At 36.0% G+C, this 17,057-nt stretch overlaps 1 protein-coding gene across 9 annotated transcripts in view; it reads left to right on the forward strand.

Moving 5' to 3' along the window:
- ATL2 (atlastin GTPase 2) overlaps positions 1-15,733 on the forward strand; it is a 50,550-nt gene extending 34,817 nt beyond the window's left edge. For 3 of the 9 annotated variants that reach the window (XM_059660073.1, XM_059660080.1, XM_059660081.1), the window contains 12 exons: positions 655-759; positions 3,344-3,394; positions 3,707-3,763; positions 4,991-5,083; positions 7,269-7,407; positions 8,386-8,513; positions 9,758-9,814; positions 10,668-10,739; positions 11,413-11,844; positions 13,336-13,350; positions 13,442-13,675; positions 13,932-14,144. In XM_059660073.1, coding sequence (XP_059516056.1) covers positions 655-759; positions 3,344-3,394; positions 3,707-3,763; positions 4,991-5,083; positions 7,269-7,407; positions 8,386-8,513; positions 9,758-9,814; positions 10,668-10,739; positions 11,413-11,844; positions 13,336-13,350; positions 13,442-13,549 — 1,257 coding nt within the window. In that variant the 3' untranslated portion in view covers positions 13,550-13,675; positions 13,932-14,144. Of the gene's footprint in view, positions 1-654; positions 760-3,343; positions 3,395-3,706; positions 3,764-4,990; positions 5,084-7,268; positions 7,408-8,385; positions 8,514-9,757; positions 9,815-10,667; positions 10,740-11,412; positions 11,845-13,335; positions 13,351-13,441; positions 13,676-13,931 lie in introns of all 9 variants that reach the window. The other 6 variants (XM_059660075.1, XM_059660076.1, XM_059660077.1 and 3 more) reach the window with 6 other exon arrangements.
- The last annotated feature ends 1,324 nt before the right edge of the window (positions 15,734-17,057 follow it).

Below are 17,057 nucleotides of genomic sequence, written 5' to 3' on the forward strand. Positions count from 1 at the left end.
ACTTTCAACTGCAAACCTACTTTTGCCCCACCCTGTATATGGATTATTATGTTAAAATCTGTGAGATAGTTAACTTAGAGTACTTTTCTTATCCTAATTACTGATTTTAGCATTTATCATTTTATATTTGACTAGAGGCCTGATGCATGGATTTGTGCACAGGCAGGGGGTGGAGGTGGAGGTAGGGGAAAGGGAGTCCCTCTGCCTGGCCGGTGCCCTCTCGCAATCCGGGACTCCTTGGAGGATGTAGCAGTGCACCAAGTGGCTGGCGGCTAGGGAGGAACCCAAGCCGGGCACCACGCTGCTCGCACTCATCCCGGCCTGCTGTGCCTACTACCACTGCTTGGTAGCGCTGCCGTTGGGTTGGGAGAGGCTCCTGCCACCACAGCTGCGCTCGCCAGCTGTGAGCCAAGCTTCCGGCTGAGTGGCGCTCCCCTTGTGGGAACACACTGATCACCAGGGGGCAGCTCCTGCATTGAGCATGAGCGCCTGCGCCCTGGTGGCCAGCACATGTCTTAGTGAGTGGTTGGCTAGTTGTTCTGGTCATTCTGGTCGTTGGGTCGTAACGGTCACTTAGGCTTTTATATATATAGATTTTTTTTAGTCACTATTGGTGAATATTTTACTTAGTATTTTAAACTTTTAAATTTCTAGGTGGCTGTGCTGCTAATGGATACTCAGGGTGCCTTCGATAGCCAGTCAACAATCAAAGACTGTGCAACAGTGTTTGCTCTGAGCACTATGACTAGCTCAGTCCAGGTGAGACGCGAGATGCTGTGGTATGATTGGTTCAGATCAGCCTAATACCTTTCCTCTTCCTCAAAATGCCTTTTGATCGGAGAAAAAAGGGTTAAAGTTAGAGCTATTTACATTTCCTGCTTGCTGTTCTGGCTCACAGTATAAAATTGTATACTTTGAGTGCTTGCCAAGAAAGTAATAAACCAATAAATAGCCAATTCCTTTGGTTTTTCTTCATAGTATCTAATGCCTTTTTTTTTTTTTTAAAGGAAAAGTTATTATTACATGTTATCCTTAGTTGGATTCAGTCATATGGCTGCCAGTATGTACTCCTGACATAAGAAATGTTTCTTCTCAGTGGTAGGTTATAGGTGATGCTGTCACAGTCTCTTGGAATTTTTGTTTTGCTTTCCAGTAATATCTGGAACATATGACCAGCCTTGAAGTTCCCATTTCCATTCTTCCTCAATTTGAAGTATCTAGTTGTCTGAGTGGAAGGAAGTTTTGGATATTATGCGATAAAAGAGGAGTACTTTTCAGCCTGGCTTCTGTTTATTTTAGGGCTTGGGATATCTGTCACTATCAACTAAATGATACTATTGGGGATCCTCAGTCTCCTTTGTCTATTTTGTTCACCCTCTTTTTCTCTAATCTTGCAAGGTGGCAGAACTGCTAATCCCTTCAGGAAAGCAGAAACCACATCTTTGTGTTTATATTATCACAGTATAGCCCTTCAGATTAGCTGGCATTGTGGCTTGCCTTAAAACAGTGGTTCTCAACCTTGGCTGCACATTAGAATCACCCAGGAATCTTTTTAAAATCCTGATTTCTGGGCCTCATCCTCTGGAAATTCTGTTTCTTTGTTACTAATGTTGTGGCCCCACCCCATAACAAAGAAACAGAATTTCTGAAGGATGAGGCCCAGAAATCAGGATTTTAAAGATTCCCAGGTGATTCTAATGTGCAGCCAAGGTTGAGAACCACTGCCTTAAAATATAATGTGGGGTGGAGTTCTCTGTCCTAAAACTTGTACCATGGTTTTCTCTTGTTTGTTTATTCAATTTTATGGTAGTAGAAGGCTTGGTTTTGGATAATCATTTATGGTCACTCATCCACCTTCTTACCCATGTGCCGGGGTCCAGCCCATCAATGAGTATTTTACCCATCTTGCCTATCTCACATGTGGTGGTTGTGTGCAGTCAGATATGAGATCTAAATGAGGTAATGCATAAGAAAGTGCTTTGTAAGCTATTAATAACCAGGAAGGTTAAAGTTATATTTTATTATTGCTTTCCTCCTGGTCTTTGAGGCTAGATTTCTCACCTTCCTTACATAAGCTGTCTGGCTGATAGATCAATGACAAATTGATCCTCCTTTCATTTATACTTTCAACAAATAATTATTGAGCATCTATTAAGTGCAACACAGTATGTTAAGTACTAATGATCTAAATGAACAAATCCTGTCTCTCATTGCTATTTGCAACCTGGCTCAGACAAGGATCTGGACCGCTTATCTAAAAGCTAAGGCCCGTGTGGTAAAAATAGGTTGGTCATGCTTTTGGTTTTAAGTTTATTTGTTTATTTATTTATTTTCTTGGTTTTAAGTTTAAATCTAGAGTTTAATCACTTCAGTCATTAGTTACTTTTTTAAGTAATCTGTTTGGAGTTAGTCAGCTGAGAATATTATTTTAATTTTGCTGACCTATATTGGCTGTTTATATTCTTGACTTCCAAGTGATTCAGCTAGATTATCACTCATTTGCTGTTAGAACAAATTGTTCTGTCTTTGGAGCAACCCTATTTTCTTAGACAACGTTATTTCTTAGCAGAGTGACGTCTGTGGACATCCATTTTTCTCCTGTGGTGGCCTAGGTCACCTTATGAAGACCTGAGCCAGAAGGATTGGACCTAGTGGATCTTTTCTCCAATTTTCCTTCCTTGAGAGTACTTAGACCTTCCGTCATTAGCTCTGGTCTATGAAAGCTTCCTAAACATTTCAGAAAGGGCGAGAGTGCCACCTACTGTTATTAATTTTTTTTTTCAGTTAGCACAGGCTGTTGAAATTTTCATGTTAAATTATTTTGTCTGATGAGTTTACTTATGTAAAAAGAGAACCATATTAGAATTGATGGTAGTTGAGACACCCACTGAGTAACTATCAGCTATATACTGTGATTGTACTGGTATCAGGGAGGAATTTATCTTTGTAGAACTATGCCCCTCACATTCATTGACTTGGAAAAAATAATTTTGGAAATAATCTTTACTTTAAAAAAACTGTTTAATAACATTAAAGTAACCTTGAGAAGGAAAATAGAAACTTACTACTTAATATACCTTTTTAAAAGTCTGCCACTTTTTAGGCCCCATATGCATGTATTCATGATTTTTATAGTTTACTACCACTGTTTTCCTCTGAATGTTTTATCCTGACTATTAGGAAAAAAGAGAATATCCTTTTCATGTGCCACGGATTAAGATAGTGAGTGGCTAAGTGATTCATTTGTACTGAGGTATAAAGTAGCCTTTATTTCCGTAAGTAAAGCTATACACAGCTGGGTATTCAAAATAAAATACCAGTAAAAACAATTTTGTTTTAATAGGTATATAATTTGTCTCAGAATATTCAAGAAGATGATCTTCAGCACTTGCAAGTACGTAAGACTTAATGTATGTCCACGTATTGAAAAATTAATTCCTACTTTATTGTGACTTTTCCCCTAAAAGCCTATAACATTGTAAGAAGATTTAATACTGCATGATTTTAAACTGATGTATGACTTCTTATTCATTAAACTTTTTATTAATTAAATTTTAATATATACCCACCCAGTCTGTTAGAAAATTAAATGCTTGGCTTTCAAATGATATCTGATATCTAGTGAGTGGTCTGTTGTAAAACAGTTTTACAGATGTCTTCTTTCAATCTCTTTGGAGGCATTATTTAAAATAACTTAATTTAATAGTTATTTACAGAGTATGGCAGGCTTGCAATGGAAGAAATCTACCAGAAACCATTTCAGGTAAATAAATATTTTATCATTTTTTAAAAGTTACCTCTATGTACAGCTATCAAGTCATCTTATTTTGTAACTGAAAACAGGTCATTACAACAAACTCATTTTTAGCAATAGATTCAGCAGAATTGATATTAATTTATGTTAATGTTATCACCAACTTATCAATTGTAGGGTAACCAAATACTGGTAGGAAATAGAACAAATGACTATAGATTCTTAATTAGATGTTATTTAATTCTAAAGCTTAAGACAGTCACTTAAATTTCTTTTAACATAATAAACTACTACAAAATAGTATAGGCTTCTTTGGTGTGGTGTATTGCAAGTTGAGGTTAATCCTGTTTTTTATTTTGGTTTCATAGAGAATTACTTCTATTTCTCCCCCCTTCTGCTCTTTTATCCCCATGTTTTTTAAATGATAGGTACAGAATATTGTCAGAATTAATCTGGGTGGAGTTATTTTAGAAGTATTTGCTTTGCTTGCTTCTCTGGAGCCCTTTCATGACAGAGATTTATTAAAAACAATTCTGCCTCAGTCTTGTCTGGCTCAAGTGATCACTTTTATGAAATACTTGGGCACGTTATAGGCTCATTTTGTGCATATGGATGAAATACACTCTATTGGTCCTGTTTCATTTTTTTCTGAGTTGGGGTATTTTTACCACTAACGGGATATTTGCCAGTGTCTGGAGACATTTTTGGTTGTCACATTTTGGGTGGGGAGTTAATTTTAAAAAACCTGCAGTATTGCTTGTGGTGGCTCTTTAAACATAGCGAAGTTCTCAAATGGAGGCAATTGTTTGGTGGTATATGGTCTGGGAGTGTTAGTTTAGGTAGGCCCTTGATATAACTATGAGCAGTATTAACTATTTAATACTACAATTTTTTATAAGGATTGTTTAGAGCAGTGATGGCGAACCTATGACACGCCAGTCAGGTGACACATGAACTCATTTTTTTGGGTTGATTTTTCTTTGTTAAATGGCATTTAAATATATAAAATAAACATCAAAAATATAAGTCTTTGTTTTACTATGGTTGCAAATATCAAAAAATTTCTGTATGTGACACGGCACCAGAGTTAAGTTAGGGTTTTTCAAAATGCTGACACGCCGAGCTCAAAAGGTTCGTCATCACTGGTTTAGGGCCTTATTTGGCTTCAATTGTTAAAATAGTGGCTTTTTTGGTAAAATTTTGTAAAAAATGATTTCTTTTCCCCCTTGTGTATAGACATTAATGTTTTTGATTCGAGATTGGAGTTACCCTTATGAACATTCATATGGTTTGGAAGGTGGAAAACAATTCCTTGAAAAGAGATTGCAGGTAAGTCCCACTTAGGAGAGTGTAAGCGCCAAGCCAGGTGAAGGAGTGGGCTGCCTGGACTGCTGCTTAGACTACCAATCTCTAGGTATCCTTGGAATAAATTGAGTATCCCAATTAGCCCAGATGACTCCACACATAATTGGTGAAAAGAGGACAATGACTTACTTACCTACATAGATTGCATGCATGTTCCTCTCTGGCCCAGCTGATCTTCTGATCATTTGGAATAGACTGGATAATGTAATGTGCATGCACTGAGCACAGATGATGTGAGGCCATCTCTCCAAGGAATACTGTCTCATAGAATGACAGCATATGGAGCTAGAAAGGGATCTTAAATATCATCTAGTTCAGTCTTCTTAAAAAAAAAAAATACGCCAAAACCGGTTTGGCTCAGTGGATAGAGCGTCGGCCTGCGGACTGAAGGGTCCCAGGTTCGATTCCGGTCAAGGGCATGTACCTGGGTTGCGGGCACATCCCCAGTGGGAGATGTGCAGGAGGCGGCTGATCGATGTTTCTCTCTCATCGATGTTTCTGACTCTCTATCTCTCTCCCTTCCTCTCTGTAAAAAATCAATAAAATATATTTAAAAAAAAAAAAATACAAAACTAAAACCCAGAAAAGTGACTTGCTTTTGATCACTTCAACTAATTATTGATAACTGGACTACAACCCAAATATCCAGTCTCCTGGCCCATGCAGATGCCATACCAAGGCATTCCTGGAAAATAACCTCGCCAACATGATCCTTTATTCCTACAGGTACTCTCCGTGGCATTATTTGGGAAACCCTTATGTTAGATACTACCCATCCACTCACATACACAAAAGATACATAAAGGTCTCTTTATTCATAAGGGAGAGGGTTCTGTCTTGATTAATACAATTTTCTTTGCCTAGGTGATGACACATTTAGTTTCTCAACCGCATTAATAAACTTTGGGTACAATATAGTTGTCTTATTTCTAAAATGAGATTAAAACCAGCTCCTCAATCTTGGATTATTTGAAAGGCATTTTTGTTTTTAGACCCTACTGTTGGAGATCATTTTAGTCATCAAGAATTTTCTCTGGTTTGTTCAGAAAAAATTAACACACAGCACATGAGGCATAGTACCTAAACTGAGAATTATGTACTTCAAAGCCAAGAGGGATTTTTAGTGTCTTACTGAAGTGACATAGGAAAGTGCTTAAAATCATCAGTGTGCAGCTTGATGACTTTGTACAGACTAAACATAGTCACCATGTTATTGGCATCCTGACTCACCCACCTCCATCCACTGACACCCACCCTTTCCCCAGCCACAAACCCTCTACTAGTATCCTGACCTCTAACTGGCTTTGTTTTTATAAGTTTTACGAAGGGAATCATACACAGTATATATTTGTGAATAGCTTCTTTTGTCCATTAATATGTTTCTGAGATTAATCCATACTGTTGCATGTAGCTTATTCATTTATTCTCATTGCTCTGCAGTATTCCATTGTATGAATAAACAATGATTTTTCAGTTCTACTTTTGATAGTGATTTAGGTAATTTCCAGGTTTTGTTGATTATGACTGGTGTATTTTGGTATGTTTTTTAGAGTGATTTTTGAGAAGTTATATTGGGATAAGTAGTTATTAAAAATCTAAAGTTAAGATTTTCTTCAAGGAAATACAGAGCTATCTCTCTTCTCCAAACATTGATAACTAGCATTAATCGTAAATAATCATTGGGACTGAGAGCTGAAATCCTAACACATTTCTAAGGTTTTTTGGACTGTGCTGGAGCGGTTCACTGTAGCTATTATTTGACCCTTTTATTTGTAGGCAGATTAATACTTTGTTTTTATCTTTGCCATTGTAAGTACTTTAAAGGCAGATTCTTAATTTATTACCTGGCTTATAAATCTCAACCATGATTTGTTATTCTGGTGTTAGATATGATTAATTATTAATTTTTTATTTTTTTTATGTCCTTGGCAGCTAACATAGGGGGGAAAAAACAATCTTTTCTGGTTTAAGACAAAGTGGGGTCTTACCAAAGTGGTCAGAAATGGATCTTTAGTAAAATTTTATGTTGTCAAACACCTATCTGGAATAGTATCTGAGTTAAGTGTGCATGCATTGAGTATGTGTGTGTTTTCTTTAAAAAGTTTTTTGCTCCTATTTGCACCTTCATTCTGTCTCCTTCTGCCCTCAGGTAAAGCAAAATCAACATGAAGAGCTACAGAATGTAAGGAAGCACATTCACAATTGTTTCTCAAATCTTGGTTGCTTCCTTTTACCACATCCTGGTCTTAAAGTTGCAACTAATCCTAGTTTTGATGGGAGATTGAAAGGTGGGAATTCCCATTCTTGCTAAAATCAGAACTTATTTTTTAGGGGCTGAAAGTTTTTAAAAATACATGATTCCTTAAATTTTGTGTTTGATACTGGAGGACATTTTAATGCATTGTTAATGATGTGATTATAATGCTCTGTGTGGTCTTTCTAGTTTTTCATTGGTTTTTTTTGCAAACAGCTATCATACTGATTAACATTTTATAATGTGGTCTGTTGCTCAGCACTGATGTCCTAAAAGTTCTGAAGGCTGAGAACATTCCAGTATTTCATCTGGTTGCTTTCTGCTATAAAGCTTTACCAGTGTATTCTCTTGATGCAACCAGATTTAAGTCTCTCCTTTTCAGGGGTGGTAGTATAACTTCATTATGTTTGTTTTTGGATTATTTTGAGAATGATGGAAAAAGGCTTAAAGATTGATGAAACTTTTACAGTATGCCTGGGAAAAATCTTAACAATTAATACAAATTTTTGAATTATTTGCCTTCTGAAAGGGATAGTTTAGTTCAGTGGTCGGCAAACTCATTAGTCAACAGAGCCAAATATCAACAGTACAAATTTCTTTTGAGAGCCAAATTTTTTAAACTTAAACTATATAGGTGAGTACATTGTTATTAACTTAATTAGGGTACTCCTAAGGCTTAGGAAGAGCCACACTCAAGGGGCCAAAGAGCCGCATGTGGCTCGTGAGCCGCAGTTTGCCGACCACTGGTTTAGTTAATACTTAATGTGGGATATGTTTGTGTAGTCCACACTTTATTATTTGACTGAAAGAATTCTTGGGGTGTGAGGGGAAGTGTTGGGGGTGCTATATTTTTTTCTAGGATATGACATGTTTGGATGAGTTTAAAGTTAATCTACTTAAGTAATAGATACTGTTAACTCTTATTTCATGAAATAGAACTTTATGAGCTCTTACCAATGGGTAGTTCCTAGCTTTTCTGGACTAATACATTGACTGATTTCACGTCCACTAGACATTGATGAAGACTTTAAACGAGAGCTTCGAAATCTGGTGCCATTGCTGCTTGCCCCTGAGAATTTGGTGGAAAAAGAGATAAGTGGATCTAAAGTCACTTGCAGGGATCTTGTAGAATATTTTAAGGTAGGAAAACTCTCACATTAAATGACTTTGCTTAAGCTAGAAATGTAGCTGACATATGTATAAGAAATTTATTTTAAAGCAAAAGTATAATATCTGCCTTGAATTTGGTATATCATCATTTAAGGTTATTTAACATTCTAGCAGACACCTTGTATCTTCTGGACAGTGATTTTGTTTACAGAACTATCCTACTTGTTCTCCAGCTCTGATATGGAGAGGAGAACCATCCACTGTATTGTGATACCACTGTCATTTGTGAATGACAATAGGGATTGGGAGCATAATTCTCCATCTTGAGCGCTTACAAAAGCCTTCTCTCAGAGTTCTGAGGACTTGATAAGAGCCGCTGAAAGTATCAGAACTGGTTTCTGAGCGCAAGTAAATTATTTGTAGTATTTTTTTCCTCTGTTCTTTTCAAAATTTTATAGCTTGATAGACAAAGCAAGACCTTTATTTATTCATAGTAATGGATAAGTGGAAGGGAAAACACAGTTAACTAAGAGTATATTTTTGGTCATTTTATACATACTATCTTTGTTTAGTTATGACTTAATTTAGTCAATAGAAAGTTGAGATGAAAGATTCCTATATGGACTTACTAAAATCTCTCATCTTGCCGCCTTACTCTTAAACCACAAGTACATAATTCTTTTTTTCTTAAACTGAAAGAGAATTTAAGCTGGTCTAAGTAAAATACTGAATTAGAATGTTTTCTCACATATTTAGTTGAAACATTGGTAGTGGAGAATTATGTTTCTTTTAATAAAGTGGATGGCATTTTATATATAACTTTGGAATATGAGAAATAACTTTCATGCACATTGGAATTATATTTAGAAACATTTCTCTAGAATATTATTTAGCAACATAGGCATTTAATAATGTTGAGCCCTAGCCGGTGTGGCTAAGTGGTTAGAGCATTGGTCTGCCGACTTTTCATTTACCACGTTTGATTCTGGCCAAGGGCACATCCCCAGTAGGGGGCATGCAGGAGGCAGCCGATCAGTAATTTTCTCTTATCATTGATGTTTCTATTTCTCTATCCCTCTCCCTTCCTCTCTGAAATCAACTAAAAAAAATATATTTAATAATGTTGAGCATAGGGTTAATTTTGTTGGAATGACACTGGATGATTTTTAAAGTCTAGGCTTTCCTTTTAATAGTGTGGATTGTTTTTATATTTATATTATGATTTTTCTTTCTTTTGGAAACCTATCAATATAACAAGTCTTCAATATTTTTAGGCTTACATTAAAATTTATCAAGGAGAGGAACTTCCACATCCAAAGTCCATGCTTCAGGTAGTGTGTGCGTCGTACATGTATGTATTTGTGAAAGAGAAAAAAATCTTTGCTTTAGAGATACTAGTAAATGCTGTAAATGGGGTGGTGCTTCTTTGCATGCATATAAATATCAGATATTTAAATCAGTACTTGTCATAGGTCCTGAAGTTTTTGGTAACCACAGATTGCAGACCTTGCACACAGATAGGCCACCAGAAATAAGAATCCTCAGTGCCTTCCCTTTAGTTGCTCAGAAAGTGTAGGAACATTTGTGTTGCAGAAGCTAGCTTAAAATGGGCCTCTGGACCACACTTCTCCTTTCCTCTGCATCTTTGACAGTGAATATTGTTTGAAATCAGTCTTATTTTCTTTTTGTATTAATGATTTAGAGTTACTTCTAATGCTGTCTCAGGCAATTTCTCCACTTTATGGTGGACTAAATAGTATTTTCTCATAAAACTCACCCAATAAGCAGTTTTATGCATTTAAAAATATCCCTCGTGTAATATTGATTAGGAGAGAGAGAACCATATTGGGTAATACTTGATTCTTTACATCTGGAGACTTGATGCATTTTAGGTTTGTGTCTATCTAATTGCCTATAATTTCCTGAGCATACTAGTATGTGGTATTTTCTATAAACCCATTTTAACAAACCTAAGCAAAATAAAATTAGGCAGACAGTTCTGTTAGAAGCTAGAAAGAGTGTTACTGTATTCTTTATACTAGTGTTTCATTGAAAAGGAAAACTGGAAGTTGATAACATTTTCTCTGGTTCATTTTCAGACTTCTTTATTGTATATAACTTACTGTGTTGATCAGAATTTATAGAGGTTTCTTTGCATAAAATTGGCACATTTTATTGTTTTAGGCAACAGCTGAAGCTAATAATCTTGCTGCAGTAGCAGGAGCAAGAGAGATTTATTGCAGAAATATGGAACAGGTTTGTAACTACAATTTAAATTTAAATTTGTAACTAAAATTTAAAAAGAGTAAGATAGATTTTTATTATGTAAAATAATTGAAGTAAATTGTACTCCTTATACAATGTTATTTTATATCATTTCCTAATTCTCTGTTATCTAATTCTGCTGGAAATAAACTAACAAAATAATTCACATAGAGTGCAAGAGATGGGTAGTATGTTATTACACAAACCATACTGGAATATTTTATGACACATGATTCATGGTGCTGTTAATTAATAGCTTCTAATGTAATTAACACTAGCTTAAGGGCACTAGCAATTTCTATGCTAAGCTTACTAACTTGAACATTAAAGTACCTTTTTAATTTATTATCTTTTTCCACTCCCTTGCCAGTAGTCTTTTGTACTCTTATGGTGTATTGGTGGGTCAAGTGAAGTCAGGTTCAAATTTCAATGTAATTATTTTTGTCTTGTATTAGTTATATTTGGAAAATTTATTTTGCCCGAGTCAGTTAAACATACAGGTTATAAATAAGTAGGTTGTGGTTATGTGTGAGACATAATGAAGAAATTTAAAATTGAACCATGTAGGTGGTTTGACTTTTTGAGACAACACTATGAGTAGGGAACTTTCAAGTGTGAATTATTTCTAGCATGTAACCTTTGTACTGTAATTGTGTCTGTACAGGTATGTGGTGGAGACAAGCCTTACATTGCACCTTCAGATCTGGAACGAAAACATCTGGATCTTAAGGAAGTGGCAATTAAACAGTTTCGTTCAATTAAAAAAATGGGTGGAGATGATTTCTGCCGTCGTTATCAGGACCAGCTTGAAGCTGAAATCGAAGAAACCTATGCAAATTTCATAAAGCACAACGATGGCAAAAATATCTTCTATGCTGCTCGTACACCTGCCACACTGTTTGCAGTCATGTTTGCTATGTATATAATCTCAGGACTGACTGGCTTCATCGGTCTAAACTCTATAGCCGTCTTGTGTAACCTGGTCATGGGTTTGGCACTGACATCTCTTTGTACTTGGGCATATGTTAAATACTCTGGGGAGTTCAGAGAAATTGGAACAATGATTGATCAGCTTGCTGAAACACTGTGGGAACAGGTTGGTATCTGTCTCTTGGTTTTCAGTGACTAATCTCATCCCTGTGACTCCCCCTCCCACACAATACTTGCGCACCTACTTTTCTTTTATATACAAAATGGCAAAAGGATTTTTCTGTTTTGTTTGGATGTATAATCTGAATATAAAGTGTGAATGGGAGAGTGTTTTTTTCTTTAAAGTCGTACTTTCAGAGTGCTTTGGTTGGCTTAAATCTGTAATATCCTTTGGACAGATTCTTAATCATAGGCCTAACTGCCAAACAGTGGGCAGGGCAAGTCTTTAAGGATTTCTTTCTTTGAGAAGAGGAAATGTAATCGGTGAAAGAGTTACGAAGGTAAGGAAAAGAAGTTTGGAAGTTCAGTACTTTAGGAAAGCAAAAGAAGTTTCTTACTAATATTGGCAAGAACCAATGCATGCATATATTCCAGGGAAAATGTTAGGTGGCATTCAGGTCTTCGTTGCCTATCATGAAGATAGTGGTGATTTGCTGATATACTACAAGGAACAATCCAATAGTGATTTCTTACACCAAAAAAAACCTTTGTTTGACCTCCGTACCAAGGAAATACTGATGAACAAAGCAAAGCACTACAGAGAACCAACTATTAATCATAATCTTTACTTCACCCAGAAATCAAAGTCGGACCTGACATGTTTCTACTAAGGCAAGCCATGTTATATATTGGCCAACTGTATGTTAGAATTTCCTATGTACAGAAAATTGCATTTAAGGATGTTGTCATTAAAGTGATGATCATCATGAAATACTTTAGCATCATGTCGAGGACCAGAATGAAAGCTACAGTTATTACTGATGGACAGTAAAATAGGCATTTTTCAGATATCATTTCTGGGCCAATGAAGTATTGGGCTTAATTGAAGATGTAGAGTATACAGGTCCACATTGGTTTTGGCTTTAAATGCAAAGACTGAAGAAGTAAAACATTTTTTTTTTAAAGAAAGTTGATTGGGTGGTGACTTTTCTTGCAATACTGCTATTTTATAAAGTGACCCACTATATTAATTTGGATTTTGAATTTATTCTTTAGAGAAACGCTCATTTTTATTCAGGTCCGATTTGGAAGCTTATGTTTGGATGTTTGTTAAATTTAAATTTTTGTCTTAAAAGTCTGGCTCTTCACATTCCTTTGATACCTTCTAATAGAAGATGGATTAAAAGCTATTACAACTTCACTTTTTAAAAAAGTGTTATCCACTTTAAAATTTTGGACCATTACTAATGTTCTGCAACAAGAATTTCAATAATTGTACAAGGTCTTCTTTTGAAAACCAGTCATCTTCTATACAGCATTGATTCTTAAGATTTTAGAGGTGTCATTATTACAAAACAGTTAAATGGAAGGATCTCAAGTGGGTGAAATTATTTTCAGTGTAGTTGAGGTAAGGGGATCACTAGTCAGAGAAGGTCTGTGCTGTGTCAACAAAACTTGTCTAAATTTTATTTTGCATTTCTCTTTTCTGTTGCTTCAGAGGAGTCCCAGGAAGGTGAGAAACCTACAGTCTCAAATTCCTGTAGTCTTAAACGCTAACTTACAGGCACTCAGTGATTCTCCTAACAAATCACTCCATGTTTTAGGTGTTTTCCAAACTGTTTGAAGTTACTAGACGCCGAATGGTTCATCGTGCTCTTTCATCAGCACAGCGACAGAGACTGCCATCCAACAATAACAAGAAGAAAAATTAGACAGTATTTTAAACTTTTTTCTCTATCTGAAGTGTTCACACTTATACATGTAGGACAATAAGCAGGACCGTCTGGGCCGGTCTGCATAAATGCTGTGTACATACCAGATTTGATGCTGCAAATAGGGTATGGAATTGCACATCCATCTCATAGGAATTGTAAATGGTTTGAATAAGAGGAAAGTGATTTTTGTTGCATTAAAAAATGTCTAACTGCATTATTTATAGCATCATAACTTTTTTTTGGGAGAAGCATCTTTTTATTTTCCACATTCCTGATTATTTTCTTCATTGCTTTGAATTGAATTTTTATATCTATTTTTATGTGTAACTCCTTTTTTACCTCATGTTTTTATTTGTTTTGCACATTTCTCATACCACAGGTATTGAAGCCCCTGGGTGATAATTTGATGGAGGAAAACATAAGGCAGTCTGTAACAAACTCTATCAAAGCAGGCCTGACTGACCAGGTGTCTCATCATGCCCGGTTAAAGACAGACTGACAGTTCATCTCCTCATGGACTCCACTCTCCCTCTTGTTCATGCTTGCTGTACAATGAGAACTCAAATACAAATAAACCAAAGTTTACAATCAACTGTAGAAGTAGTTTAGTACAACTGGCTTCACAGATGGCTGCCACAGAGTGTGAAAATTGTTGGTTGGTTTTAAGCATTCTGTTCATGGCTCCTAAGGCATGGAAATTGGCTGAGGAGCATTAGTTTATCATGCACATTTGTGCCATGTTTTTAAATCTTTCTTTTCCTTTTTACTTAAGCTAATGTTAGTGAAATTTGTTTTATGTAAAAGGATATTTCAGGGAAATATTTTAAGAAATCTATTTAGAGTCTCTCTAACAGTGTCCCATTGAATTTTAATTTTTAGAGAAGCTATGAATCACTGTATAAGGAATCAGATTGGAATGACAATGAAGCCTTTATTGAGCCACTACATTAAAAGTATATATTGCTTTACTGCCTTCAATACCAGTATTACATAAATGCATGTATCAGAAACTTCACAGAAATTACATGACAACTCTTGTAGCTAAGAAAGTGATTCTGAGGTGTACATTTGTCTTGCCTTTTGAAATTTATAAACCTGCCCTAAAAGGAGATGCATATCTGGGAATCTGAACTGTCATTATGCAGTTTAGCCTTCATGTACATAAAATATGCCATTAATTTTATTGGGGGAGGAATTCCATCCAAAAATGTTGCCTACAGCTATGAGTTAAGAGTGTCTGTACAGTGTGTAGCTTTTATTTTCTAAACTCACAGATAGGGCATGTATATGAAATATAAATATATAAATAACAATTTTGTATTAAAAGTTTTGTAGTTTATGGCAAAATCTGGTTCTGTGGTAGGCTAATAAGTACAGTCCCTGTGAAGGAATGTTTGTGGCTCACGTCGGTGTGTGAATGCATAAACTATTTGAAGTTTTTGATATATTTGTGATATTTATCTTCCTTGAGCACTGCAATCTCACCCCCCAAGGGAATCCAATGGGAATGTTTATTGTGACTTTGTTCTCTGTTGCATTTTAAAGTTATTTCCTGTAATTTATTTTCAGTACATAATTAAAAATTTGTTGTATATATAAAATGAAACTTGTGATTCTTTCTTTAAGGAATTCTTCAAGTATGTATTCCACTACATAAATCACATTTGTTTATATTGAAAAGAGCATGAGCAGGAAACACCCAAGTGAGAGCTCTAAGGTACTGTACCTTTAAGCTAAGCTTGTAAAAAGTTATTTTTCTGTGTCTGTCTTGGATAGGGAGAACTTGTGATTAGCCTGGGTGTAGCTCAGGATTTATTAATTTTTTTTTGTGTGTGTGATATATGTAAGGTTAACATTTGCAATATTTTTGTAGCTTTCTTTTAGGACACCTGTTAAAGCACCTACTTTGGTTTTTAAGTGAAGAAAATTCAGATATTGAATTGCATGCCTGAAAACTCTAAGTTTATCTTGGTTGATATTATTTCCTCCCCCTTTCAACTCCTGTTTTTCTATGGATTGTATTTGTTTCCATCTGTATTAAATTGCTACCAACTCATCTGTTCTTAAACATAAAGAATCCACCTGAAAAGTGTCTCTTTTTATTTCTTCGACTACCCTGTTTTATGAATGCTGTGGACTGTTTTTATGAATGAAAAAAATAAAAAGTTTGTTGTATAATAACAGTTCTTCTGAAATTAAAGACATAGCTTACTCTTTCCTAAACTAAAGGGCTGTGAAATCTAGACCATTGGATTTTTTAGTATTGTTGGAAGGAGTGTGTTTTCTCTAGAGACGATTACTTCTATAAAGGATTCCAAGAACACACTGGTTTCAGCTGGAAGATTCTGAACATTTTTAAGCAAGAAGCAATAAAAGAGGTTAAAGATAAACTGTTGACTGAAGTAACTTCAGTGTAGTACAATTTTCTGTGATACAGTTTTTCTTAGTAGTCTATATTACAAGGTGGGTTTTTACAAAAATAGTTTAGGCCCTAGCTGGTTTAGCTCAGTGGATAGAGCATCGGCCTGAGGACTGAAGGGTCCCAAGTTCAATTCTAGTCAAGGGCACATACCTTGGTTGTGGGCTTGGTCCTTGGCCCTGGTTCAGGGTGCGTGCGGGAGGCAACCAAACAATGCATCTCACATTGATGTTTCTCTCTCTCTGGCTACCCCTTCCTCCTTTCTCTAAAAATCAATGGAAAAATATTCTTGGGTGAGGATTAAAAGAAATAATTTAGGACAAGTGATTTATCTTCCTAGTTAAGGCAAATTAATTTGGCCCAGCCTTCGTGGCTCAGTGGTTGCATGTGGACCTATGAACTAGGAGGTCACATTTCAATTCCCGGTTGGTCAGTGATTCTCATCATTGATGTTTCTGTCTCTCCTCTCCCTCTCTGAAATCAATAAAAAATATATTTAAAAAATGACAATTTACTTTTGTGGAAGAGGCAGTTCATTTGTGACCCTGTTATAAGCATGCCTTACACATTTCTCATGAAGACAGCTAGTTGCTTCAGTGAACATCGTCTTGGTAGAATAAAAAATCAGTATTTCATTTCAAGGGTTACGTTTTCAAAGAACCCTGAGCTGGACTTACTTCACTTATTTTACTTCCAGATTGGACAGGGGAGGGACTTTACCCTTGTAGTGTGAGTGCTGTTGGTGTTAATTACATTATTTCATCATTATGGGATTAAAAGTAAGCTTAGGCCTTGGTTAAGAACCTATTAAAAATATACCAGCAAACACTGTGATGTTTCTGTTAGTGGTCCACTATGTAAGTATTCAAAATGGCCTTTCAGAAAGCCACTTTAAGCAGTTGAGTCTTTTAACTAGGGAATTGGCTTTTTGACTAGCTGCTTATCTGCTAGCATGGGTAGCTGGTGTCAGTTGGAGACACTTTTAGGTTTCAGCAGTTTCATTCATGGCCCGAATCCCCACACCGACCAGCATTGGCCTGTGCGCCTGTGTGTTTTTCCATGTGTCCTAGATGTGGGGTGGTGATG

The sequence above is a fragment of the Myotis daubentonii genome, chromosome 12 (assembly GCF_963259705.1).
Source record: "Myotis daubentonii chromosome 12, mMyoDau2.1, whole genome shotgun sequence".
NCBI lineage: Eukaryota > Metazoa > Chordata > Mammalia > Chiroptera > Vespertilionidae > Myotis > Myotis daubentonii.